The sequence below is a fragment of the Thunnus albacares genome, chromosome 9 (genome assembly GCF_914725855.1).
Source record: "Thunnus albacares chromosome 9, fThuAlb1.1, whole genome shotgun sequence".
Lineage (NCBI taxonomy): Eukaryota > Metazoa > Chordata > Actinopteri > Scombriformes > Scombridae > Thunnus > Thunnus albacares.
Genome location: NC_058114.1, coordinates 4,110,908 through 4,137,020, shown reverse-complemented (window position 1 = coordinate 4,137,020; position 26,113 = coordinate 4,110,908). Strand labels below are relative to the sequence as shown.

Here is a 26,113-nt window from a genome sequence, read left to right as displayed (position 1 = left end):
GTATACCTTATTGCTTTTCCGTCTCACACTTGAAGATTCTATTGATACTAAAGAGAATAACACACTGGGGACGTGTTACTCCTGTCAAAACAGCAACACACGTTGTTTCTATGTTAACCCACTCAGTTGCATCATAGGTTGACGTGCATCAACTAGTTTAGATACACAACTGTCCTATTTCCCAGTTTTGACATCTTAAAAAAAGGCAAGCTAGACGATAACTGTGTCTGTTTGCCGTTTGGTTATGAGCAGGTAGTGTACAGTGGCTTTTTAGAACAACTTCTCTGAAAATAGCTGCCTGCTGCAGCTGAAAACAACACCATGAGAGCACTGAGAGTGAACCAAAACAGTAAAGTTGCAGCTGGACAGCTAAACAATGAGCTGAAACTCAATATAAAGGTCCGTAAAGCTGATAAGTCTCTGTACGTTCATCACTACGAGCAACACCTCTGACATTACACAATGACATATGATAAATAAAAAATATAAAAAAATATCGATTATAGCCACTTAAAGGCTGAGTTCAGACCAAAAACTCTTCACTTTGTTAATAAAACACAAGGTGGCTGCATTGTTGTGTGAGTGTTATAGGTACAGGTGAGAAGATAAAATACAAAAGCAGTACCAATAACTTATTAGACAATGAAAGCGTATTAGATGCCAAAACACTGTACACTAGTTTCTAGTACTATCAGACAGGATTTTACAAATCTGGTAAGTTGTCTCGTGATGATAATTTTCTCTTTCATCTTGACGTTCATTAGGTAAATGGTAGAATTTTCCGCACAGATTACAAGGTATTCTACCTGGAATAAGTTGAGCCAGGTTCACTGTTTTTGCAAGACATATTTTGATGGAGCTTTCTGCATCTGGACAAACTGTGCCAACACAGTTACTGAAATGTAGGAGGAGGCTGCATTTCTTTTGACGCAGTGCTAATGTTGGTCTGAACATGGCCTGTGATCTAGTAACACTGTGAACCCTCATTTTCTTAAAGAGGACCTATTATGCTTTTCCATATTTCCAGTCATATATATATATAATGTTACAATGTTGGATGTTCATATTAAACATGGCCAAAGTGTCAAATAATGAGGTAAATGTATGTAGCAGTCCTGTGAGTCGTTTACCTGTTGGAGGTGTGCTGCTTGTCTGCAGCTCTTCATCAAACATCATCATCACTGTGGCTGTTTCTCTTGTACTATTCCTTCCAGCATTATTTCTAACTGATCTTATCTTATCCATATCTTGTTGTGTTGCCTGGTTTTTAGCGCCACTAACGAAGCTCTGCTAATTTGGTGAGGAACATGTTTTATTTCCTGTAAATTCTTCACAATAAAAGCCTTGTTATTTAGTCATTTAAAAGCTTTTAATTTGAAGCAGTAAAGCAGGAAATGTTGGGTTTGCATCAGCGGTAACTTAACATAACGCTGATACGGCTGCCCCTCGGCAGGCTTCCAGAAAGCTGGCCAATCAGAACCAATTGGGCTCATCGAGAGGGGGGTCTTAAAGAAACAGGAGCTAAAACTGCCTCTTAGAGACAGAGGCTGAACTGAGTGGCTGCATAAAGGGCCAGTATAAGATAAATAAGGATTTATTGAACTGTGAATCATGCAAAGCTACTCTAGTGGAGTCACAGTATAAAAATATAGAGGTGGAAATGAGCATAATAGGTCCCCTTTAATATTGCCCTTTCTAATGGCAGTAATTTAGCAACTCGGGTTCCTTTATTGTTCAATTCTACTCATTGCAAGTTCCTCCAGACAAGAGTGTTGGCTTAATGCCCAAGATGTAAATGCATGTGGATGTCGCTCTTTTTATTTTACTGTCTATTCCATCTCCTACCCTCCCTCTCTGTCTTTCTTTCTTGCTTTTTTTTGCTCCTTCTCTCAGTCTCTTGTTAAATGTGCTGACTCTTGCTGGTTTTGGCCCAGCAGAGAGCTCTCTAATAGGCCCCAGAGACATCCCAGCATTCTTTAAATCAAGTGGAAAATTGTTAACTTGGTGTGGGATAAAGATGTTCTGTCCACTTTAACTTTTTCCTCCCATTTCCCAGCTCTCTCTCTTTCTCTCTCTCTCTCGTTCTCTCTCTCTCTGTCTTTTTATGAAAATGAGGATGTATGGAGCTGTGGGGAGTGAACTGAGCTTTTACAGTCAATTTCTGTGACACTTTGTGTTTCTCAGACTGGTGAAGTGCTTCAGCTTTAACTCCTGTTGTCCCCTTAACACTCTTCTCCAGACAAAAACTCTTCCTGTGAGCAATGACACATCAGAGGTTGTGTTTTTAATTTGTAACAATTTCTGGGAGATACTTAATGTGACAAACATTATGATCTTTTATCACTATACATATATTATGTCTTTATCATGTATTTAGATGCACATCACAATGGACTGCATGGTAATTAGGGATTAATCAGGGTTTGTCGCAGTGTATTATTGTGCAGACACAGCGCTCACCACCTCACCCACTACCTCTGCAGGGTTTCTCCCAGTATCCTGTTAATGATTATAGATAAAATGATGATTGCTTTTTTTTTTTTGTTTGGCATTTGAATATTTTAAATGGACAGAAAACTGCTGCCAAATGTACATATTTTCAAATCAAAAAACATCTTAAAGCTATTTATAACTAAAATAAAACTGAAAAAGAAGATGCAGTGACACTTGCAGGTTGCTGCTCTGTAGTAAAAATGTTGACACCTCCAGCCACAACTATGTTTGGGATGCAGAGATCTGTAAATTTAGAGGGTACTTGTACGTGTGTCTGTAAGTGGTTAGTGATTTTGGGGGCCCTAGGCAAACTCAGTCATGGGGCCTTCTTCGGGTCTTATTTTCACCCTTTCTCTAATTGAGAATGTTGGTATTGGTGGTGGTAGATGAAGTACTCACACTTAACATAGTATGTTAACAGTAAAAGTGCTGCATGTACTGCAAGAAGTATTATTAGCAAAATGTATCTAAATTCACTTAACGTCTGTTCAAAGTAGAGCTCAGTTTAGCTGCTGTAAATACTGCTGGATAGTTTTATTATATAATAATGCATCATATTTTATTTGTTTATCATATACTTTGTGTGTAAAATCTTAATCTGTAAAGTAACCAGTGACAAACTGTCAGATAAATGTAGTAGAATGGCAAGTACAGTGTTTCCCTCTGACATAGAAGGAATCCCTCCCAGTAGAAGTGGAGTAGAAGTACACAGTTGCATGAAATGGAAATGTTAAAGTACATGTACCTCATAACTGCAAGCATAATATTTGAGTAAATGTGTTACTTTTCACCATATGGTATTAAGGAGGTTGATGATTTCAATAACTCGGACTTGGAAAGCATTGCTGTCTCTATTGTATTGTCCCCTCGTACGTCTCTTACTGTTGTCAGCATATATCGACCCCCTCATTCTAATAACATTTTTTTATGACAAATTGAAAGCCTTACCAAAGGAAATTGGTACCAAGACTGAATTAATTGTATTAGGTGATTTTAATATAAACTGGGCTGAGAAAGTGAACAGATCAGTATAATCTCATCCAAATAATTCAAGGCCCATCTAGAGTCACTCAGTCATTACAAATGCAGATGGATCTTATTTTTAGTGACAAACCTGAAGGAATCACAAAATCTTTTAATCTGGTAACAGGTATGTCCGATCATAATCTGACCTTAATTGTAAGAAAACTGACTAAACAACAATTTTTATACAGACAAGAGGGCAGAGGTTTTTTTAATGTCAAACCCAAAAACTTAGTTCATTAGAGAATAAATTAACTGGAATGAGGTTCTGCAGTCTGATGACATAGAAAAGGTATCTAATATTATGATGGCCAGAGATATTGAGACTAAAAATGAATTTTGCAAAAAGGTCTCACACTCGCATAAAAAATGTAATTGACCATGGTTAAATGAGTATCTTTGGAGGTTAATGAAGCAGAGAGACTTAGCATTGAAGGTAGTACTTAAATGTGGATTACATGATAAGAGAAAATTTCACAAATTGCAAAACAAAGTAGTAAAAATACTGAGACAGACAAAGCAGATTCTTTTATCAGACTAATCAATGAGTCTAAGGGAAACGGTAAATTAATCTGGGTAAATATCAGTAAAATTACAAAAAAAGGAGAGTAAATCAGTTCAAAATTGGGTAATAAAGGAACAATCAAAAGTGACAGAAGACAAAGAACAAATAGCTACAATCTTCATTTTTTTGTAGATTTAGTGCAGTGTTCGGCCAAGAATTTTGGTGTGAATAATGAATTCCATGTTTTCGCTAATGAAAATGTCTCAGAATCTACAGCAATGAAAGCACTTGATTGCCTTCAAGGTTTTAAGTCTAAAGATGTCTTTGATAGTGATGCAATTTTAAAAAAAAATATATAAATCAATACCATGTAATCCTTTAACTCCTATGATAAATCTATCAATTACAAACTCCAAAATGTTACTTAAATGACATGAAACAATGTACAAGAGTAGGTGGTAAGTGTTCCTCATTTGCTAGTTGTACAGTAGGGGTCCCTCAAGGGTCTATTTTAGGACCAATTTTATTTAGATTATATTTTAATGATCTTCTTCAAGTGTGTCCAGATGTTAGCATCCAAACGTACACTGATGATACTGTGATTTTCACCCAAGATATGAAGAATATGCTGCAGCCAAACTGACAGCTGCAATAAGCAAGGTGTCGGATTGGCTGGCTAAGTCATGCTTGACCCTTGTAAACAAAACAGTATTTTAATTAATGGTGAAGTCGTCAAATCTGTGACACATGTTAAATATCTAGACATTATAATCGACATAAACCTGTCCTTCAAGTCAGTTTAATCTGAATCATTTTAAGAGTGTCAGGCACCAGTTGTCTCTGTCTGCTGCAAAGCTTTTTGTCACAGACAGGTGTGACTACACTGAAGCCTGATTACTCAATCTATAAACAAATCTTAAAAGTACTAGATAAAAATCCAAGGGATCACCATCACTGTAATATCCTGAAAAAATATAATCTTCTCTATTTTAATATCTTCATATTTTACTCCGATGTGCAGTGGTCGCAATTTTTTAAAGTGCTTTGGGGGCCTTTTGTAACTAATTTCGAGTTTTTTTGAGTTAGATGTTGGTCTAAACATCATAATAAATCTTTGGCTATTACAACTGATCAAGCAGTTGTCTACCTTGCCTAATCGGAAAGTCTGCCTCTGGGCATTTTTCTCTGTTTTCTAACAATTAATAGACAAAACGGTTAATTGATGAATTGAGAAAATTATTGGCATGTTATTTATTCATGAAAAAACCATTAGTTGCAGCCCAAGTCACATTGGGCTCTGCAAACTTGTGATGCAAAATTTTTTTAAAAGAATAAACAGTTTAACAATAAATCATAAAATAATAATAATAGCGTCATGATTTTCAATAAAACAGGACCTGACTGGGCCAGTCATGTCATGCTCTAAATATAAAACCACGGACATCATCGACACCAGTGGCAGGCCTGATTTGTTACACAAAATGTTGTGTCAAAACCGCAGCCCTATAAGATGATCCAGAGAAACATTTGACAGCGAGTTGATCCCGGGCCTCCCTGGCACCCAGGGGTGCAGGAACATGGGTGTGAGGGCGGTGAGAGGGGTTCTGATGGCAGAGAGTCAAGGCAGCCGGGCTCTAGGGAGAGTTTACCAAGACTCCACAGCGTTCCTTGAAAATCGATCTCCAGATCCCCTCTCCCCTCCACTTACACACACACACACAAACACACATCCCCTGATACACACTCTATTTCTGGACCAATCTGCTTCCCGGTCCCGCACTCCTCATCCCTCCACACGCACACGAACACACACACTCCTCACAGCCTGCACCCCAGAGTGAATAAAATTAGCTTTCCTGACAGGTGGGAGGGATCGGATCTCGTTGAGAATGAAGCTACCAATTTACACCCGTATTACACTGTCATACACACTCAGTTGCAAACATGCATGTGAAAGCTCACTCTCTCATGCACAATGCTCCCCGCAAGAATGACACTAACTGTGACCTACTTGCTCAACTTGCACATTAAAGGACAGGGTGAAGGAACAAGTGTTAAAAGTAGTAACTTGCAAAAGAGTGGAGGGAATAACGGTATATCACGTCACTGCGCCTGTTTGAAAGGCTGTCGCACAAGCGCTGAACTTTGTGCGGTGAGATCATCGGACCCTTTATCAAGACAGAAACACTTTCAACACTTTGAGGGAATAAAAGGACGACGTCTGTTTAGTTTCTCCACTTCAGAGTTCCTCGTAAAGTTTCAGTCAGGTTCAGATCTGGTGACCTTGGAGACTGTAGAAGATGCTGGTCTTCATCCTGATGTTCAAGAAACTGGTCTTTATTATTTTTTGGGGGGGGCGATTTTCTATTGGATTATCATATGGGAACACTGTTGTTTTATTGGTTGTGCCTGATTATTTTAAATGACCTCATATCATCAAACCAGCGCTGAAACAACCAATAGAAAATTGACAGCAACTTTAATAATTGATAATGATTGATCTGTTCTAGCTTCTCAGATTTGCTGCTTTTCACAGTGTCATATTATTATAAAGTTAATATCTTCGTGAACTATTTTTTGTGACATTTTATAGACTAAACAATAGATCGATTCATCGATAGTGTAATGTACAACCAGGAAAAACAATGAATGACTCCCATAAAGATGTGATGGGTGTCCACAGCGTTACAGGTCCAGCTACATATTAAACATTAGTGATTTACTTTTATCAAAGTATAAAACCATTTATATTCAGAAAAATGAATAGATTCACTTTTTTCCTTTGCTCAGAAGTCCTTGTTTGGTGCTCTTTATACCAGATTATTTATCTTTTGATTAAAGTGGTTTATGAACGTCCGACACACCTATAAAACCCTCATAACGTATTGTTTTTATTGTGATCGACGTGTCGACTCAATTTAATTTGTAACTCTGGAAGCTGTTTTTGTGATCTTCAACTTCATTTTTGCTGATGCGGTTTGCGTTTGTAATGTGCTGGACTGATTTCAGACTAATCGCCTCATTACATTAAATAATTCTGCAAGTTTTTGGCCAATACCCTGGCAGAGTACACTTTCAAAAATAGTTGTAATTGGTTTTTGTTACTTACCAAGCAAAAATACGCTTGTCAAACCTTGTTGAGCTGAGACATGCCAAAAAAAATCAGTATAATTCAACGTAATATGTTTATGTGGGCAGACTATTACACACGGTATCACTACAGATTACACAGATAACACAGATGTCTTATGGACACATATTACATGTTTTTAGCAGCGTCAGCAGTCTTCACTTTCTTTGTGTGAGCTGTTAAATTGTTGCTTTGTGTTATTTCTTTGTCTCTGACCACCAGTGTAAGAAGAAACACACTCTGGTGTGTCCAGACTTCTCTAAGACCGGTTCCTGCCCACGAGGAACCCGCTGTAAGCTGCAGCATCGCCAACGAGCCAAACGAGGCGCCAACACCCTCACCAGCCCCGCCAAGAGAGCCCGCAGCAAGGAGCCCTCCAAGAGGTCAGAACAGATCAGGCAGATCTTAAATAGAACTGATCTGAATAATCATTTGGTTTAATTTGACTGACTAGTCCTGTGTGATAATGGCTAATAATGTGGGTTTATTTTCACTCTCCAGGCCACGCTTGTCTGTGGTCATACCGCAGGGCTCTCAGGCAGCTCCAGGTACGCCCGCCGCGGGCTCTCTGGAGCTGCCGTCCTTTATCTCCCTCTCCAGCTCCCCAGAGGAGGCAGACGCACCGGACACGCTACCAGCCGACACCTCACAGGTCAAAGGTAAGAAAGTATAAACTGCTGCACGCTGAAGAGCAGCCAGAAGTTTGACATAAAACAATCTAGTCAGCGTTGATCTGCAGGTCAAAAGACAAATAGACGTCCAGATGAACTTTTTTAGATTTGTAGTTTGTATATAAACATTGTGTAGTTGGGAACTTTTTATGCTGTCAAAAACTGCTGCAGGTTAACTTCTACAGATCTGTAAATCACCAAATCAATCCTAAGAGAGGTCAAACGACAATTCATGTTTTTACAACCTGCTCTTTTTTTTTTTTTAACTTACCAACTTGTCTGCTGAGATGGAAGGATGTGTCAGTAACAGGGTAGGAACCCAAGCAGTCAGATTACACAGGCTGCATGTTTTCTATACCCAGTAAATTGAAAAAAAATGTAACAAACAATAAAAATCTTAACCAATCCGTATTTATCGACATCCATTAGATTTTGCAAACTGACTTTGACCCACCACACTTCCCGTATTTGTGCACTGAGTCTTTTCATGTGCAAAGAAGCACTGATTCAGATCACTGTTGTTCAGCTAAACGAGGATTTAATTAAAGGTTCTCAAGTTCAGATCCAAACAACAATGAATTGATCTACTTACAAGTATTGTGTGTGTGTGTGTGTCCAAAGCCTGATATATGTCATCCAGTGCAGCGTTGAGGCTCATTGACGTGTTTTTAATAGTTTTTGGACAACAACGGAGGTCTACAGCAGAGAGGAATAAGATATATCAGACTCTGAACACACACACGATATTTGTATCAGTTCATTGTTGGTTTGGATCTGCAGATGAGAGCAGCTTTATCCTTTAAACGCGTCTGATTGGACTTGGAGATGTTTCAGCGAAGTGAATCTCGTTTGTCCTGAAAGCAACAGGATGGAGCCTCAGTTCATGGGAGCGGGGGGGGGGGATCAGTGGTTTGTCTGTAAGTCTGAGCTGCGGACAGATAATGATGATGAAAACGAGGGGCTGCAGAACGTGTGTGATGATGCTCAGGGGAGGAGAGTAATATAAAGCTCAAGAGGACAGAGGTAATAATATTTAGGTTTTGGGCTGGACGGAGGCACAGCTGAGCTCTCTGTTGACAGACTTGATAGATAGAAGATTGAAAGTGAGGCTGCCTCCTCCTCCTCCTCCTCCTCCTCCTCCTCCCCTCCCCTTCCCTCCCCTCCGCTCCACCATCCTCACCCCACCATGATCGACCATACACCTGCTCCTGCCTGCTGCACACACACACACACACACACACACACACACACACACACACACACACACACACACACACTGGACGGCTGGTGCTGCAACACAACACCTAATCACTTCTAACACCTGTGTTCAACATGTTTCACCACTAAAGATCTAACAACGTTCTGATTTTCTCTGTTTTGACTCAAATTCTCTCTTTCATGTTATGTTTTTTTAACTAAGTGTGAACGAACAGTTGAAGTTAATCCTCTTGTAATCAGGCTTCCACTTGTGCACCGAGTGCTCCTTTCACGATGTCCTTAAAATACATCGGTCCAGTTTACTCAAGTCATGTCTTAAAGACACATCCTTAAATAAAATGATTGAATGAAATGAAAAGAAGATGATGTCATATCTCCACTAAAGACGTGGTGTAGTTTAGTTGTTTTCTTTTTTATTGATGAACAAAATGAAAAAGTCTCAGGAGACATGAAAAGATCTGACTGATCATCTGGTGAAGTCATTTAACACGAATCATCAAACTCAGATTAACTGTTTGTTCCTAGAAGATCTTCATTCAGTAATTGTCTGAGATTTGTTCTTTTTGTTGTTGTTGTTGTTGTTTTTTAAAGAGCATTTTCACTGTAATATGATCACAGTTTACAGCTGCTTTGTTTTCTTTTTCTCTTCAGTTCAGTTTTTTTATCTCGTATGTCATTTTTTTATCATATTAGTTAAAAGATACACAGAACATTCAGAACGTTGTTTTGATCTGAGGAGGAACTTTCTCTTAATCTGAGAAATGTGTTTCTGGTCACACTTTTTCATTCTTAGCTAATCCTCCTTCATGGTTTATATATAGTCTCCTTTGCTTGGAAACAAGCAGGACCTTTGACCCGACCTGCCCTAAACACACACACACACACACACACACACACACACACACACACACACACACACACAGAGAGAGACAGAGAGAGAGACCAGAACTTGTTTTCATACTTGTGCTCATAGTTTTCTTAGTCTTTTTGTCTGTGTATTTAAACGTGTATCTATAGGCCAGTATATACAGGAAATATCCAACCAGCAGCTGCTGACTCCTGATGGACGGATCTTATCTCCTGCAAACATGGAAAATTGTAGAAGAACTTTCCAGGGCTGGAAAACAGCTGGAAACTGAGAGGAAATGTTAGAATATAAAGACATTTATACGTTGTATTATGAGTTTATCTGCATGTCTCTGTGTTTTTCTACACTGAGAACGTTACGCTGTTATTCCACAAACTGTTTGTGAAGAGCAGCCGGCAGCTGACGGGGTTGTGTTCAGGACCAGCTGAGGTTCAAAGGTTGATAACCAGTGAGAGTGTGTTGAACGGGCAGCGTGAACTCCACCAAGCCAGCTGGCGCTCTGTGTGGTGTTCATGTTCTCCTCTGTTCAGGAGGAAAGTCCATCGTCTAACAGTTATTTACCTGACAAATCTTTTTTAAATGGAGAGTAGAAAGTTTGTCTGTTGTTTCATCTACAGACTGTAAAACTCACCTCTTGTGCAACACAAGGCAAAGAAATAGTATTTATTACAGCATACTTCATTACAGGTAAACTGTTTTACATTAAAGTGACATGAAAATATAATAAATAAAATACAAGAACAAACGACATCAACACAAACCTGCCTAAGGAAACAGAAACATTTTCATTCATCTCTCACTTTATTTTCATCTTCTCTTCTTTTCAAACTATATTTATACGTCTTTTTATATTGTTTAGTGTTTCTTTCATATGTCTCTTGTGAGAAATCTCAGGTCATCAGGTAGTTTATGCTGAGATACTCTCCGGCCCCTCTCAAGCCTCTCAGATTATAAAAAAAACAGACTAATGGAGGAATGTATCGGTCCAGGATGTTAATGTTTTGTCTCTGACGGGGTGGGAACCGAGCTGGGTTGGAATGATCAGTCAGTTGTCAGTTTGACATGAAATGAATCAACAGTTTTGATCATAAATAGTCAATTAAAAGTCATGAATCAAACAAAAATGCTGCTTTTCTCCTTTTAAAATCTTATCTTTGTGTTGAAAACTGTTAGTCGGATAAAAGAATTTAAAGACGTCACCTGAGGCTCTGGGAACTCCTGATGAGCGGTTTTGACTATTTTCTGATATTTTACTAAACAATTATGATGAAATGATGAATGATGAAGTTGAATCCCTAAATCTGACACTAACTAACATGTGATCCAGTGATCATTTCCTCGTCTCTCTCCTCTCAGTCCGGTGGGTTTGTGCTCTTAAGTATCACTAATAACAGTCTGATCCTTCACTCACACACACTGCACCACCCAGAGCCTCATTAAAGGTGGAACTCAGCCAAACAAGCTCCTCTTCACTTTGCATAAATTAGCTCAGACGCAATGTATCACTGCCAGACTGCGACCTCACACACACACACACACACATATACACACATCATGTACACACACACACACCTTCATCCATCGTCCCGTTCACTCGGTCATTTACTCATCAGCTGAGATGTCATCACTCAGCGTTTCAGCAGGATTCGAACACACAGTAGATCAGTAACACATGAGCGAACACACGCTGTCATTTCATAGCTTTTTTTTAATTTAATTTCTTCCAATACTGCTTCTTCTTTTAATCTTCATCTGCTGTGTTTTTTCCCTGTTTTTTTTTTTTTATTTCCCCACAGAGAAAAAACTGCAGATCAAGCCTCGGCTGTGAGACTACAAAGACCAGCAGCACTAGAGGTGGAAAAACACTTCCATGTGCCGTTTCTGAGCTCCAGGTTTGTCCTGACAGGTGTATCTGAATTACTTCACTCAGGGCGTGACATTTTTTTATCTTCTGTATCTATAAATCAGTTTCACATATCACTCTGTGTGTTTACAAGACAGGTTTTTCCTTCATCAGGTTTTGTAAATTTTAAAAACAACAATAAAGTATCTCTTCCAGTGTGTTGTTCTACAGACTCTTTTTTTTTTGACCGGTGTGTTGTGAGAGTGTTTATAGGCTGCCGGTGTGTTTCTGTTTCGGTGCAGCAGCGGCGGTGGTGGTGTCACATGACCCCTCCTGAGTGTGTTGGTGAGAGTTTTCATGGGGAAGGTGGTGACAGAAACAGCAGTGCCCCTCACTTTCAGGCCCCCCGGAGACCAGACACACGAGCTCACGGTGACTTCATCGTGAGTGTGTGTTTGTTTGACAGAAAGCTGACGTGCAGATATTAGCCTGTTTTCTGTGTTGCAGGTTAAAACTTCCACAGTTTAGATCATATAAACTCTGATGTCAGTACATTTGAAAATGATTATTCTTCTCTCCGCTGTGTCCTTCTACACAAAAGCCCCTTTCAGACAGGATTAATATGACAGAGGGAGGTGGAGAATAAAACATTCACTCTGCTCCTTTAGTAATTTAACTCATCATTTTGAAAGGCCTTTTAACCTGTGATTGGATAGAACAGAATACATTTTTATTGTCCATCAGGGTGAAAAAACGTCCTTTGGCTCACCAAAACATAAAGCAGGACAAGAACAAACAACATACACAACAAACAACGACGAGGCACCATGGAGCAAGAACCTGCAGCCCAGTTTTTGGAGTTAAAAATGTTGATTGCACTTGAAATAAAAGACATCGGATGATGTTAAAGGGTTTTGCTCTCCTGATGGCTTAAATTCTTTCGTATTGGTTTCTATATAAGTCCATATGTTGATGTTAGCATGTTTCCGTATGTCAGATGAGCAGAAAACATTTTCAACTTCCTTCATTTTCACACAAAAGTCTAATTTCACACTAAGCTGATAAAATACATCTGATAGGAGGACAAGCAGGCTGAAAAAACTCAGAAATACTCTTTAAAACACAAGGATGTGACTCTGAGAGCATGAAGTTGTCGTGTTGTCGGTTTTTTGCCAACCTAAAGAGGAGGAAGAAGAGATTTTACAGGTTTTTTTGTTTGTTTGTTTGAGTGTGAAAGTTCGTTCTTGATCGTGGAAATTGTAGTTTGACCAAAAAAAAATCTCAACTCAAGGTCCACTTACTTGATTTTTTTGTTGTTTTGATGTTTCAAAGTGAAGAGTGGACTCATCTTTCTTGGACATGAGTCCTTTACCTCCATTCGTCTCCACTCTTATTTCCCTGCCGTTTATTTCTCTTCATTCATTTCTATGTGATCTAAATGTTTGTCAGTGCAGAGCAGCGGATGAAGCAGAGGATTCTGGGACAAAGTAACTCATCTGCACCTCTGCTGATAAAACTATTAATACGCTGTGAGTAAGAGTGAGCGTGTTTGTGTGTGTGAGTGCAGAGACTCATATTTACAACATTAATACACTGTTTAAATGAAGTGTTGTCACCGCGACAAACATGCAGCGTGACACCGGGGAGCGCGTTCGCCGCCTTAAAACGTGCAAATACGTGTAATAAAATACACGTCTGTCCTGCTTATTTTGAGATAATTTTCTAAATGTTTGCCGTCGACACTGAAAAGCTAAAACAGGTTGTTTTTTTTTAATGTTAAATCTCATTTTATTCTTTAATTTGACAAACAGCTACTTTGGTGTCTCAGCAGGATAAACACTCACTGACACCTCTCTCTGTCTCTGCTGTCACACGATTGCACAACTTTAAAATAGTGACTTGACTGAGCGCTCGTAAATGATTTCTTTTACTGCTGCAGCATCAAATCACAACTGTCTGTTTGGCTCATGCCTTCATGCAGCTGAACTCTGCTGTCATTCAGAAAGTATCAGAAACACAGAACCATATCGATGCATTTGATGACAAAAGTTGAACAATGCAGCTCGTTCTGAAACATCTCTGGGTTTAACATCTTGTCGATGATGTAGTTCAGAGTTAACACTGCTTGAAAATATGTTATCCAAACCCAATAGTTGGTGTTTTTAATGTGTTTGTGGACAGATTCTTGGGATAGATTCTTGGTTTTGGTCTTTTTATGGGATTTTTCTCATGAATACCACAAAATGTGTCTCATGTTTTCAAATGTATCCGCTGGTGAGATCATTATTTAAAGGGAAACTCCACTTTTACACATCATGGTCTGTTTCCAGGTGTCAGGGAAGTACTACTGCATGTGTTGTTATTTTAAAAAGTAGTATATAACCTTTTGTCTCTTTTGTCTACAAGTTTGAGCATGAAGAATGAATGTGGGGGTTGTTGATGTTAGAAAGAAGTGAGGTTACAAGACTTCAGTAGCTCTTCATCGCTGCCGGGATCAGACTACACGATATTTTTGTCTTTCATGACGGTCACCGTGTCAGATTAGACAATCATAGTGCCAGAAATTCTTGACATGTCTCGGTCGGGAGACTGGCAACGCTACAAGTTATGACCTCAGCTAATCACTGTTCACGACCTTGTGTGAGTTCAAGAAACTGTCCGTCATGGCTACAGAAGCTCTACGTGTGATGCTGGTGGTCCAGTGTTATAAAAAGAAAAAAAGAAAGACCTGAAGAGCGCCAGAGAGCTCTCTGTCATCCTATTGGTCGACGTCAAGGAACACGTGGTCGTAGGAGATTCTGACCTGCTAAACCTTTCGTTGAGGTGTTGTGGGGCGTCCCAGTCTGATCCTGGCGTTAGCCACTTATAGCATAACATACCCGAATCTTTGACCAAGCTGTTAATAGTTTGGTTGCATTGTGGGTAATGTAGTTGGAATAAAAAAAGAGGATATCTCTGGTTCCGCTGCAGCGATTTTGAACCATTGTGAGTCCAACAGTGTTGTAGGAGCAACTGAATGGAAACCAAACCTCAGTGGAAAAGATGCATTTCCTGATTTAACAGCATTAGTTTGAATCTGACCCCAAACAACGGAGAGAGATCAATCAAACTTGTAAAACTTTGGTACAGTTTGGCCAGTTTAAGTGCATTGAATACATTTTGTCAGGATGGATATTTGTGTGTGTGTGTGTGTGTGTGTGTGTGTGTGTGTGTGTGACTGTTTAACTCGATTCTCTCTCAGATGTATTGACAGCAGCGCGTGGAGACGGAGAGCTCGACATGTTTCTCAGAAAAAAGGCAGGAGACAGGGAGCCATCACTCTTCTCTTCTCACCACATTTTTTCCTCCTCCTCCTCCTCCTCCTCACCCACGTCGCTCCTCTCCTGTGCTGAAGACATAAGTGCCTTAGACAGATGTCTGCTGCCTCTTGTCTAAAACCCTCAACGTGAGCTGCTGAGCTCGGCAAACTCTAATTAAGATCAATATTTCAATTTTTTAGTAAAAGCGCACGAGACGGAGAGAAGACAGAGGGAGAGAAATCATCTGTCCACGGAGACTCGGAGAGACAAAAAGAAAGGTCAACTGTGATTCTTCATACCGTGTGTGTGTTTGTGTGAGAGTGTGTGTTGGACAGACTTGGTAAAAACAGGTTAGTGTGTGAGTGTGTATGAGCACATAGATGTGTCAAATATCCTCTTTTCATTCATTAAGCTCTCTCTTTAAGCTTCACTTCCTCTGAAGGAAAAATCTGTTTTTCATAGTGTTAGCTATCATTCCTCCTCCTCATACAGTAGATAGATGGATGATCTGACTGACTTACCAGCTTTAAAGGGGACATAACATGCTTTTTTTTATTTTCTGTCATTTATATACTGTTTTGACGTTGAATGTCCATGTTAAAGGCTCAAAACTTGAAGTGAACGTATGTAAAAATGCTGCCTGAAAGTCAAAAGTCCGGGCTTCAACCTGCTGTGAACACTTTGTTATTGCAAAGTTACCTCTACTTCCCTCCATGATGATGTCATTCCCAAACAAACAAACATTCGTCCGCTCTGTAGCCTTTGTTGCCAACATGTACAGATGTATTTTAGAAGTTTCCATTCAAGTAAAGAACAAGAAAAAGAAGTGAAATCCTGCTACTACAGTTTGTTTATGTAGCCTCCAGAACCGCTGGGAACTTCCTGAAGCTGACCAATCACCAGGAGGGAGGCCTTAAAGAGACGGGAGCTGTTTCAGACAGAGGCTGAACTGAGGGGCTGCATAAAGAGCCAGTATAAGATAAATAAGGAGTTTTTAAGACATTCCAGTAGAGCCCCAGAATAGAAATACGTACCTGAAAACATGCACAATACGTCCCTTTAAAGGAACAGTGTGACATTTTGGGAAATGTGCTTATTCTCTTACTTGCAGAGAGTAAAGATGAGAAGATGGATACCGCTTCCATGTCTGTACGGTAAATACGAAGCTACAGCCAGCTGCCGGTTAGCTTAGCTCAGCATAAAGACAGAAAACTGGCTCCGTCCAAAAGGTAACAGCGCCTCGAGAGAAATGATTATAAAAACAAAACAGCTGTGAGAGAAAAAGTAGATGAAGCTCACCTCAAACGATGAAGTTCTCTCTCCTCCAACTCTCCAGCATTTACAGTCCGTGTTGTTTCTTTACCTCTTCTACACTGATTGTATTATAACTCAGAGAGGCTTTTTGATGAATGTCTGTCTGTGTTTTAGCTCATAAATATTCATGTTCTCGCAGGATTTCAGCGCTCGTCCAGTGATGTGATTGAAATGATTGTCTACCTATTGTCCAGTGTGTTGTCTCCGTATTTACTGTCGTTCAGTATGTGTTCCTCCGTTTGTGGAAACAGTCGTCATGTGTGGTTTGTCCAGGCTCACCGAGAGTCTTCAGGTCTTTCTCCAGCTTTCACCATCTTCCCAAATCTCAGCGATCACTTTGGTGAGTACGATGTGACAGAAACGAACGCTCGAGTCGTAATAAAGAAGAAATGTATCCTGTAATTTTTTCTCCTTTCAGCTTCAGATCCTGTGTTGTCATATTTTCTGCTTCTTTAAGACCACGAACCTGTCATCACACAGGTGAACAAACATGATTTCTATACAAGCGAGGCCTCCTACATGCGGTGAAACTCCTGATTTTCAAACTTAAGCCTCCCTGTTAACTTCACCGCCCGTGCACATGCGTGCGTGTCACATCCCTGTACAATTAAAGCTGATTCCTCTGGAGCAGCATTAGTGACTTAACGCCAGTGACAAAAAAAAAAAAAAAAACCCCTCCAGGCCTCAGATAACCCTGAGCCACCTCCTGGAGCCGGTCTCTTTGGTCCGGATGCGTGGCTACCTTGGCTCAAAGCTCGCCTCGTGGCCGGCTCAAAGCCCGCCGTCTATCCTCCACCTTGCTGATGTCCGTTTTGCTTAAATCGGTAGAACTGCACTTACAGCGAAGTCCCAATATGCAAAGGCACAATGAAAACCCTGACTTCAAAAATTTATGTCTCAAGCCCTCGGCCGCAGACACTCCCCTTCCCCTGACAATGAATAGACCACAGCAGATCTTCTTAAATGTGCCGTTTCAATGCAGACTGCTTAGCTTGGCGTTTGAAGGCCAGCTCCTGCTTATTTGATAAAAAAAAAACCCCTCTCCTAAAGACTTAGCACACCTAAACTTAAAATACCTTGATATGATTTCCGTCCCTTCTTCTCATACTCTTCTTTTCATCCTCGCCAGCAGATTTGAGGGGGGGGGGGGGGGGGGGGATGAGTATTTCATGGGCAGTTCGGACTGGAAGTTAAGCTCAGCAGCTGTGCAAGGTTTTCCTGTTCACATCTGACCAAGTCAAACTTACTTCCACCTGTTTTTTTCCCCCCGCAGATCGGCACTTTATGCGGCAGATCTATCACTCAGATATCGGTGTGTGTGTGTGTGTGTGTGTGTGTGTGTGGTTGGGACTCCGGGGGGCGGACGCTGCAGAAAAGGGTCAGGTGCAGCGGTGTCCCGGTGTCTCCCATGGTACTTATCACCGGTATCGACATCCTCCTCAACCTTCCGCCCCCCCCCCCCCCCCCCCCCCCCCACCCTCCAGAAAAAAAAAGACATATGTGTCCAGGGTGGAGGCGCGCGCGCGCGGCGGGGCTTAATTATACGTCGATCCGCGCAGATGAGTCGGGATGCAATTTGTGGTTAATTGCGAATGAAAAACCCTGTAGACCACCGCCAAGACTATCCAATCATACTTAACCCCGCGTGCAGCCACAGCGCGGCCTCCTCCTCCTCCTCCTCCTCCTCCTCCTCCTCACTGCCTCGCGGAAATGCGGATTGATTTTTGGCAGAGGGGCGCGCGGCCTTAAATCGATCAGTGATTGATAGATTTGGTGGTTTGTGGTGTCAGAGGCATCCTCGCGGCTTCCTCAGAGAGTCAAATGAGTAAAGAAAGGAGACAGAAGAAGCGCTTTTTAATAAAGCTAATAAGCAGGATGTGTTTTATTTTTCTTCCATATTTTTTTTAATCATTTTTCCTTTTATTAGTTAATCCATCCAGGACCGTAAATATAAATAAAACACTAGAAGAGAGAAATATATGTCTACACAAAACACAACAATAACAATAACATAAAATAGCTCAATACAAGAATATAAAATAAAACTTTAGCATAAACTATAAATATAATAAAATATGAACATAGGATAACATACTATATACAGTAGACAAGTGTGCAAAGTTGTTGAAGTTTTAAAAATGTAATGAGGTAGAGGAGGAGTATAAAGTTATAGAAGGAGCTAAACAGAGTTTGGTTGAGACAGGAACTATACAGCTGAGAGTTCTGAGATGTTGTAGAGAGATTCTACTTTAGGCGGGAAGCTGAACCAGTCTGTTAGTCCAGTAGGTGGTGGAGAAGGTGGTCAGGATTATCCATAATGGATACCAGTTTGTCCAGTGTCCTCGTCTTCACCACAGCTTCAGAGGTGTCTGGTTTGCAGCCAGTTACAGATCCGGCCTTCTTAACTCCCAGCAGACTACAGTACAGTGAACTGGTCACAACAGACTGGTAGAAGATTTCCAACATCTTGCTGCACACGTCCCTCAGGAAATACAGTCTGCTCATCTCCTTCTGATATGTAGCCTCCATCTTGGTCTTCCAGTTCAGTCTGTTGTGGATGTGGACGTCCAGGTATTTGTAGTCCAACACGCCAACATCCTCTCCCAGAATACACAGAGGCTGAGTAGCCGTCCTCTTCGTCGATCATCATCATCTCCCTGGTCTCAACCACGTTCAGAAGCAGAAGATTTCTTCCAGACGACTTTACAAAATCATCCCCCAGTGCTCTGTTCTCCTCTCGCCCATCACTTATACACCCAACCCACATAAGATTATAAATAACATTTAATCTGTAACAATCAGATCAGTTTAATCTGACACAATGTTTGTTCAGATGTCTTTCTTTCTATTTTTGATCATATTTGCTTTACATCACAGCTGCAACTATTCTTTTATTTATCCTTTATTATCTGTATTATAACTGTATGTCTTTATTTTCCCCCCCCGGTGTCATTCTGTTAATCACATTGATAGTTATCTAGAATCAGGGTTCTTGGCCAATAAACATGATTCTGATTTAATTGTAACCTCAGTTTTTGAGAAGTCAAAGGTGGAAATTTGAATAAATTGATTGGTCATAAAAAAATCCAGGTAATATTAGTGAAATCCATCTTAGATTTATTGATAAATCACTGAAAATGTTTCCTGATAGAAGCAAAATATTGCAACCATTCATTTTAGAAGAAACATGAGTTCCTAACATGTATGAAAATAGTGATGATTAAAAAGTTTTAACTGCTTTTTTTAAAATATGAAATGTGCTCCATATAGTAAGATCACTACAAAAAGAGACCAATTAGAGTCTAAAATAGACTCATTTTAAGTCCTCGTAAAATTCTATGGATACCAGGATATCCATAAAAACATGAATTAACGACTTGGAAGTCTGTGAAATGTGAATACAGGCGGACAGCCTCGTTACATAACTGACACGCGGTTTTGAAACGGTGTAAAAGTGTTGTGCTGTTCCGGGTAAACATTTTTTCTCTGAGAAAGTCGCGGGGCTCTCGTCTTACTGCTCGCTCCTGCCGTGCAGTAGCATCTGCTCGGTCACTAGAGGGGGGGATCTGCTGCACCTGTTCTCCCTGTGCGCCTCCGCTCCCCTTCGGCTATGTTCGGCTCTTTTCGGACCGGTTTCCCCTGTCAGAGCTCAGGCTTCTGCTATAGGACAATGCAAATGCACCGCTGTGATCTCCTCCCATTGGCCCGTCACACCTCTGTGTGGGAGGGCCACGCTGTCTTTATAAGTGCAGATTGCCTTCCAGCGCCTCAGTGACACTGCGTGGTTGCACCGTGAAGCTCTTAAAGACACAAACTGAGGGCTGATATAGAGAAAACCAACTGGAATTTATCACCTCTTGCATAATAACACACACACACACACACACGTAAGGTCAACAGCGCGCCGCCGGGTGAGAGGTGACAGTACCGTGGGGACCGAAGCTGTAAGTAGACACTGCTTGAATTAAATATCCGGACTGACCACAACAACAGAGGACCAGAGTCTCCCGTCCTGGCCGAGTAGGAGACGGAGCTGCAACTTCAGATTCACACGAACTTTGAAAACTTGTGCACGTGCCATTCCGTTTTTTGTTTTTTGTTTTTTTGGATTCCTGGGACTTTGCTTTTTTCTTCTTCTTCTTCTTCTTCTTCTTGGCACACCTTTACGCACGCCCGCGCAGCGCCTTGTGACTGTCACTATCCGTCTGATTTTGATTGTGTGAGAAACTTTTAATCCGAGCCATGCTGCAGTGACGTGGGACTTCATGATCAAGTTGCCAACAGCGGGAGGCGAAGAAGGATGCTTGGAAAATATTTATAACACACCCGAGCGGAGGAGACGAAATCTTTTCGTGTTATTTGATCGAGCAGAACCGAGGACACTAAATCACAAGGAGGCAAGTGGGCTGCAGAGGTGAAGCGAGGACAAGACAGGTTGGTGTCTCCAAATTCACCGGGCTCGAGTTTCAGCCGCCCCGGGGGCTCCTGGTAGGCTATTAAAGCGTGCATTTGACCTGGGATAAGTTGTCAACAAGAGCAGCGAGCGGAGGCAAACTGGCAGGTGTACAAGTTCATTTACATGCATACGTATATTCACGCCACTATATATAGAAGTTGACTTAGGGACGAACAGCCTTAATAAGTTTCTCCACCCACCCGCCGGCCCTGCAGCAGCTCCACGCACCAGGCGTGTGCGTGTGTCTATATATACACCATACAGGCTTTTATTCCTCTCCGCAATCTGTATCCGAGAGGGCTGCCGGCCGTCGGTTTGGCTGTGAGGGCAGGAGTCGTCGCATGGACTGACATGGCCACCGACCTCGCCATGAGCGCAGAGCTGCCCAACAGCCCTCTGGCCATCGAGTACGTTAACGACTTTGACCTGATGAAGTTTGAGGTGAAGAAGGAGCCGCCGGAGGCCGATCGCTACTGTCACCGCCTCCCGTCGGGCTCCCTCTCCTCCACCCCGATCAGCACACCCTGCTCCTCCGTGCCTTCCTCGCCGAGCTTCTGCGCCCCGAGCCCTGGCGCGCAGCCCAACCAGAGCCTCGCCAACGGCGTCAACAGCAGCGGCAGCAGCAACAACAGCAGCGGCAACAACAATCACAGCAACGCGGGCAAGCCTCAGCTGGAGGACCTCTACTGGATCCCCAGCTACCAGCACCACATCAACCCCGAGGCGCTCAACCTGACCCCGGAGGACGCGGTGGAGGCCCTCATCGGTAACGCGCACCACCATCACCACCAAGCTTACGAGGGTTTCCGCGGGCAGCAGTACGTCGGAGAGGACCTGTCCACGGCCTCGGCGGCCCACCATCACCAGGCCCATCACCACCACCACCATCATCACCACCACGGCCACCACGCCCGCCTGGAGGACCGCTTCTCGGACGAGCAGCTGGTCAGCATGACGGTGCGGGAGCTCAACCGGCAGCTGCGGGGCTTCAGCAAGGAGGAGGTGATCCGCCTGAAGCAGAAGAGACGCACCCTGAAGAACCGGGGCTACGCGCAGTCCTGCCGCTTCAAACGCGTCCAACAGAGGCACATGCTGGAGACCGAGAAGTGCACCCTGCAGAACCAGGTGGAGCAGCTGAAGCAGGACGTGGCGCGCCTCGCCAAGGAGAGGGATCTTTACAAGGAGAAGTACGAGAAGCTGGCCAGCCGGACCTACAATGCCGGTGGACCCGCGAACACGAGAGATCCGTCCGGGAAACAGGCCAACACCGAGTTCTTCATGTGAGAGACTGAACGATAGACTCTGAAGTACCCCCCCACCCCTTCCCCCTCCCCCCTCCCACCCCGTCCACCTAAACATCCTTGTAACATTAATTTATATTTTTCAGCGTTTGTATTTTGTTTACAGTTATTCCCTACGACAGAAAAAAGACTTTGAGAAACATCTAAACAAATGAGCGTTAGATGCGCACAGAAATAATCCTCGTGCGCATTTTGAGTCTTAAAAGATGTTTCGGCTAAACTTCTGTTCGTCCACAACAACAACAACAACCTGTCATGTTGTGATGTGGGCACATGGGATCACTTTAGCCTGCAGACTTTTCTCTGGTGCAACAGAAGCTGGTCAGAAGTCTTACTGAACCAATCTGACCTTTAACATGACTGTCTTAATTCAGAGAGAGATGATTTTGTCTTAAACTGGGAGTGGGGGTTGGGAGGGGGTGATTTTTTTTTTTTTAATAAAGGAAAATCTGATTGGACTGAAATAGAAGCAGAAAAAGCAATACACCGCCTCTACTTTGGCTCCAGAAAAGCTCAACGGACTTTTATTTGTGTGTGAAAGAGAGACGGTCAAGTGATTTTCAATATTGCAAGTCTATAGTTTCCCCATCCCTATTTGCAACCCTGCATGCAGGACATGTATGGTAACCTCCAGTCATCTCCCCTGAATCCTTCCACATGTATGGAAAGCATGGCCCATGGTTCTCTCCTCCTCTAACGCTTCTCCTCCTCCTCCTCCTCCTCCTCCTCCTCCTTCCTCTGCCATCAGTAAAGGCCTGGGTATGCAAAAAGCCACAAAAATGTCCCCCTCCTCCTCCTCCTCCTCCTCCTCCTCCTCCCCACCACCTTCTTCATAAACCCCCCCGGAGAGGTGCAAGGACTGCAGACAAAAATGCAAAAAAACAATCTGCTACTTAGAAAAAAAAAATGGATGCGTCTTTAACTGCTATTTTCAATCAATTTTTCTATTGTTTTAAAAAAAGAAAAGGGAAAAAAACGACAAAAAAGAGATTATCTGAGCCAGATTTTAGACTGTATTTATTTCCACCTGTACATAATGTGTAGAGAAAAAAAAACAGTTACCTGTGTTATTTTAACCTTTTTCTCTCTTTTTAAAGGAAAAAAAATTGCTTTTGTTGCTTGGATTATTCGAAAAATGTCTTAATACGAAAAATGTTTGTATGTTACAGCATGCAAATCGTCTAATGGTATCCTCCTCCTACTGAACATGTGTAATGTCAAAGGCAAGCCTATACTGCACTAAGAAGAGATCAAACTAGACAAAACGTTTTGTTTTCTACCTTCATAGGACCTTTGATCTGTTCCTCTCTATAAAAAAAAAAACATTAAAAAAAAACCCGGATGTAAATTTGATGAGGTTTATTAGACGGACAAGGACTGCATTCGCTGCTAAAACTCTATGCACCAACCTGATGATTAAAAAGACTTAATGATTAGGCTATTTCTGTTTTTTACTTTCAATATTTGTAGACGAAATTTATTATTTTTTTTCTAGGGGGCCTGCGGGTTTCCTCTCGCAGCCCGGTGTCTTAATAAGATCTTGTGTCTGATGGGAGGATGCTTGATTGTTTTTTTTTTTTGTTTTTTTTTCCTTGGTGGTAGAGCTCACTGTTCTTGGAGTAACTCGATGCATTATTCTGTCAACAAGAAATCCCTGGTTCGTGTGTTTTTTCTGCTGCCTAGATATATGTGCAATATTGTGCAGAAGTGTCCGATGTTCAGCCTACCTGTTGTTGGTGGTTGGTGGATGATGGTGGGAACGTGCAGGAAGAGATGATTCAATTTTAGATCGTAATGACACCGAATAACAGCAAGAAAAAGCAAAAAGGATAAATGTGAAATTAAAAGTTCCTGTTTTAATGCGAAGCAAAAAGGTTGTTTTTTTTTTTTGCGAGACATCTGCAAATTAATCTTTTTAAAAATCGCCTCTCTGTAACTTTATTCGTTTAAATCTGATTTTTTTTTCTTCTTTTATTTGATGCAACTTGAAATTTTAATAATTCCTTCTAAATCCGAAATCTTGATTTGACCCTCAACAAATGAGATTAAAAAAAACAAACAAACAAACCCGAAAGCAAACTTCTGCACAGTGCTGTTAATGTATATCTGTACATATAATTTCTATATTTATTCAATGAACGTGTCCTAACGTGTCAACAAGTGAAAAACCTACAAAGTGGAACGTTGTTGAGAATCTTGTTTTCATAATGTTTAATAAAAAGTTCTGTCCCAAAACATCTGTCAGACTGCTGCCGTCATTGTTACAGACAGAAAATGTAAATCCTTTTTTTTCCCGCCTAATTATAACTGATTGAAGTCTGGAGTTAATGTGAGAGCATCATTCATCTGATAGACTGACTCTGGCTCTTATTTTAAAGCCAGCTGTGTTTCGTCATAGAGACTAAATTAAACAATAATTCAAATTAAACCTTAAATATGATGATCTATAAAAAAATAACTTGACAGCAGGATAAATAATTATGCTCATATTCGTGATGTGTAAAAGATGAACAGACTTATTTGCAGCCAACAAACATTTATTATAATGAATAAAAATACAAATTTTATAGTGTTAAAATATATGAAAACATGAAATAAATTTGATTGGATGCTGACAATGAGGGAAAACCTGTAAAACAATTATTTTGTCGAGAAAAGGAAAAAATGTGATAATGTAATAATAAAGAATTTTATTATTATTGGGCTTAAAATCGCAAAAAATATATTATGTAACCGTCCATCAGCTGGGTCTTAATTAGTGTGTCTCATAATATTTTTTTGGTTTTATTCTCTGGTAGTAGAGAGAAGTCTCGCTGCTGTGAGAGCAGATGATGATGATGATGAAGGGAAACTGCAGTGTGTTTGTTTGGATGTTTGTGCCGCGCAGCTTGTGTCTGATGGAGCCGGTGTGGAGTGCAGGATGTTGGGGCAAGAGGCTGCTCTGATCTCCGGGGACATCAGCCCAGATTTCTAGATTTGTTTGTGTGTGTGAGAGAGAAAGAGAGAAAGAGAGAGAGAGTATGTGTGTGTGTGAGAGAGAGAGAGAGAGAGAGAACCAGCGCAGGCGAACACAGCCGCCCTCCTCAGCTCCGCTGCCCCGGCTCTAGCCGCCTGTCAGCGGGCCTCTGCGCGCCTCGTCAGCCGGTGATGGATGGCTGAAGCCGGCCTCTTCCTGACAGCACCGAACAACGAGGTAGATGAGAAAAACTCTCTTTCTCTCTCACTTTATGTCAAGGGTGTGTTACCATAGAGCAGCTATGCACGAGAGAGTAGATGTCCACTGTGTGTGTGAATGTGTGTGTGTGTGTGTGTGTGTGTGTGTGTGCGCGCGCGCACTCTTGCACGCGCCCTAAACTGCATTAAGTGGTCTCTGCTCCTCTCAGGTGGAAGCAGCGCGGGTTGAGACAGATGCCACCCCGCGTTGGTGCTGATGTGACACCGCCGTCAGGCACGGTGGGTGGCGGCTCACTTCCAACACATATCATGCTCACTGTGAATGAGTGTGTGTGTGTGTGTGTGTGTGTGTGTGTGTGTGTGTTTGTGTGTTTGTTTGGGGGTCAGACGTTGAAGGCTAATAGATGGTTACAGAGGTCAATAATAGAAAGTCAGTGATCTGCACAGCGTTGCAGCTTCTGCAGGTGCATGTTTACATGTGCACTTAAGCCTCTCTTTCTGTGCTCTGTGTGTGTGTGTGTGTGTATAATCTGGCTTTTTGAACTTTAAAGCTTAACTTCAACCATAACACGACTGTCATAAACATATTTACTAAACTCAAGTAGGAAAATTTGTCTTTTTTTTCTTGCCGGTTGTCAGATAAACTCAAACTGTCAAATTTGATAATTTTATATGTTTAAAGTCTAATAACAACATTGGTGTGAATAACAGTCATTATTTATGGTGTGTGTGTGTGTGTGTGTGTGTGTGTGTGTGTGTGTGAAAGAGCCAGATAAAGCGACTCAGGTGCGTTTCAGTTACAAACTTTCTTCTTTCCA

The 26,113-nt window shown here is 41.5% G+C and overlaps 2 protein-coding genes across 2 annotated transcripts in view; both read left to right on the top strand.

Moving 5' to 3' along the window:
• The window catches only part of zc3h3 (zinc finger CCCH-type containing 3), a 69,733-nt gene extending 57,764 nt beyond the window's left edge, over window positions 1-11,969 (top strand). The window contains exons 10-12 of the mRNA XM_044361095.1: window positions 7,374-7,534; window positions 7,653-7,810; window positions 11,705-11,969. Of these exons, the coding sequence (XP_044217030.1) occupies window positions 7,374-7,534; window positions 7,653-7,810; window positions 11,705-11,736 (351 nt within the window). The 3' untranslated portion in view covers window positions 11,737-11,969. The remainder of the gene's footprint in view (window positions 1-7,373; window positions 7,535-7,652; window positions 7,811-11,704) is intronic.
• An 8,275-nt stretch (window positions 11,970-20,244) lies between these two features.
• mafaa (v-maf avian musculoaponeurotic fibrosarcoma oncogene homolog Aa) lies at window positions 20,245-24,358 on the top strand. Its single transcript, XM_044361096.1, has one exon. It carries the CDS (start codon window positions 21,172-21,174, stop codon window positions 22,102-22,104), a length of 933 nt encoding a protein of 310 aa, XP_044217031.1. The 5' UTR covers window positions 20,245-21,171; the 3' UTR covers window positions 22,105-24,358.
• The last annotated feature ends 1,755 nt before the right edge of the window (window positions 24,359-26,113 follow it).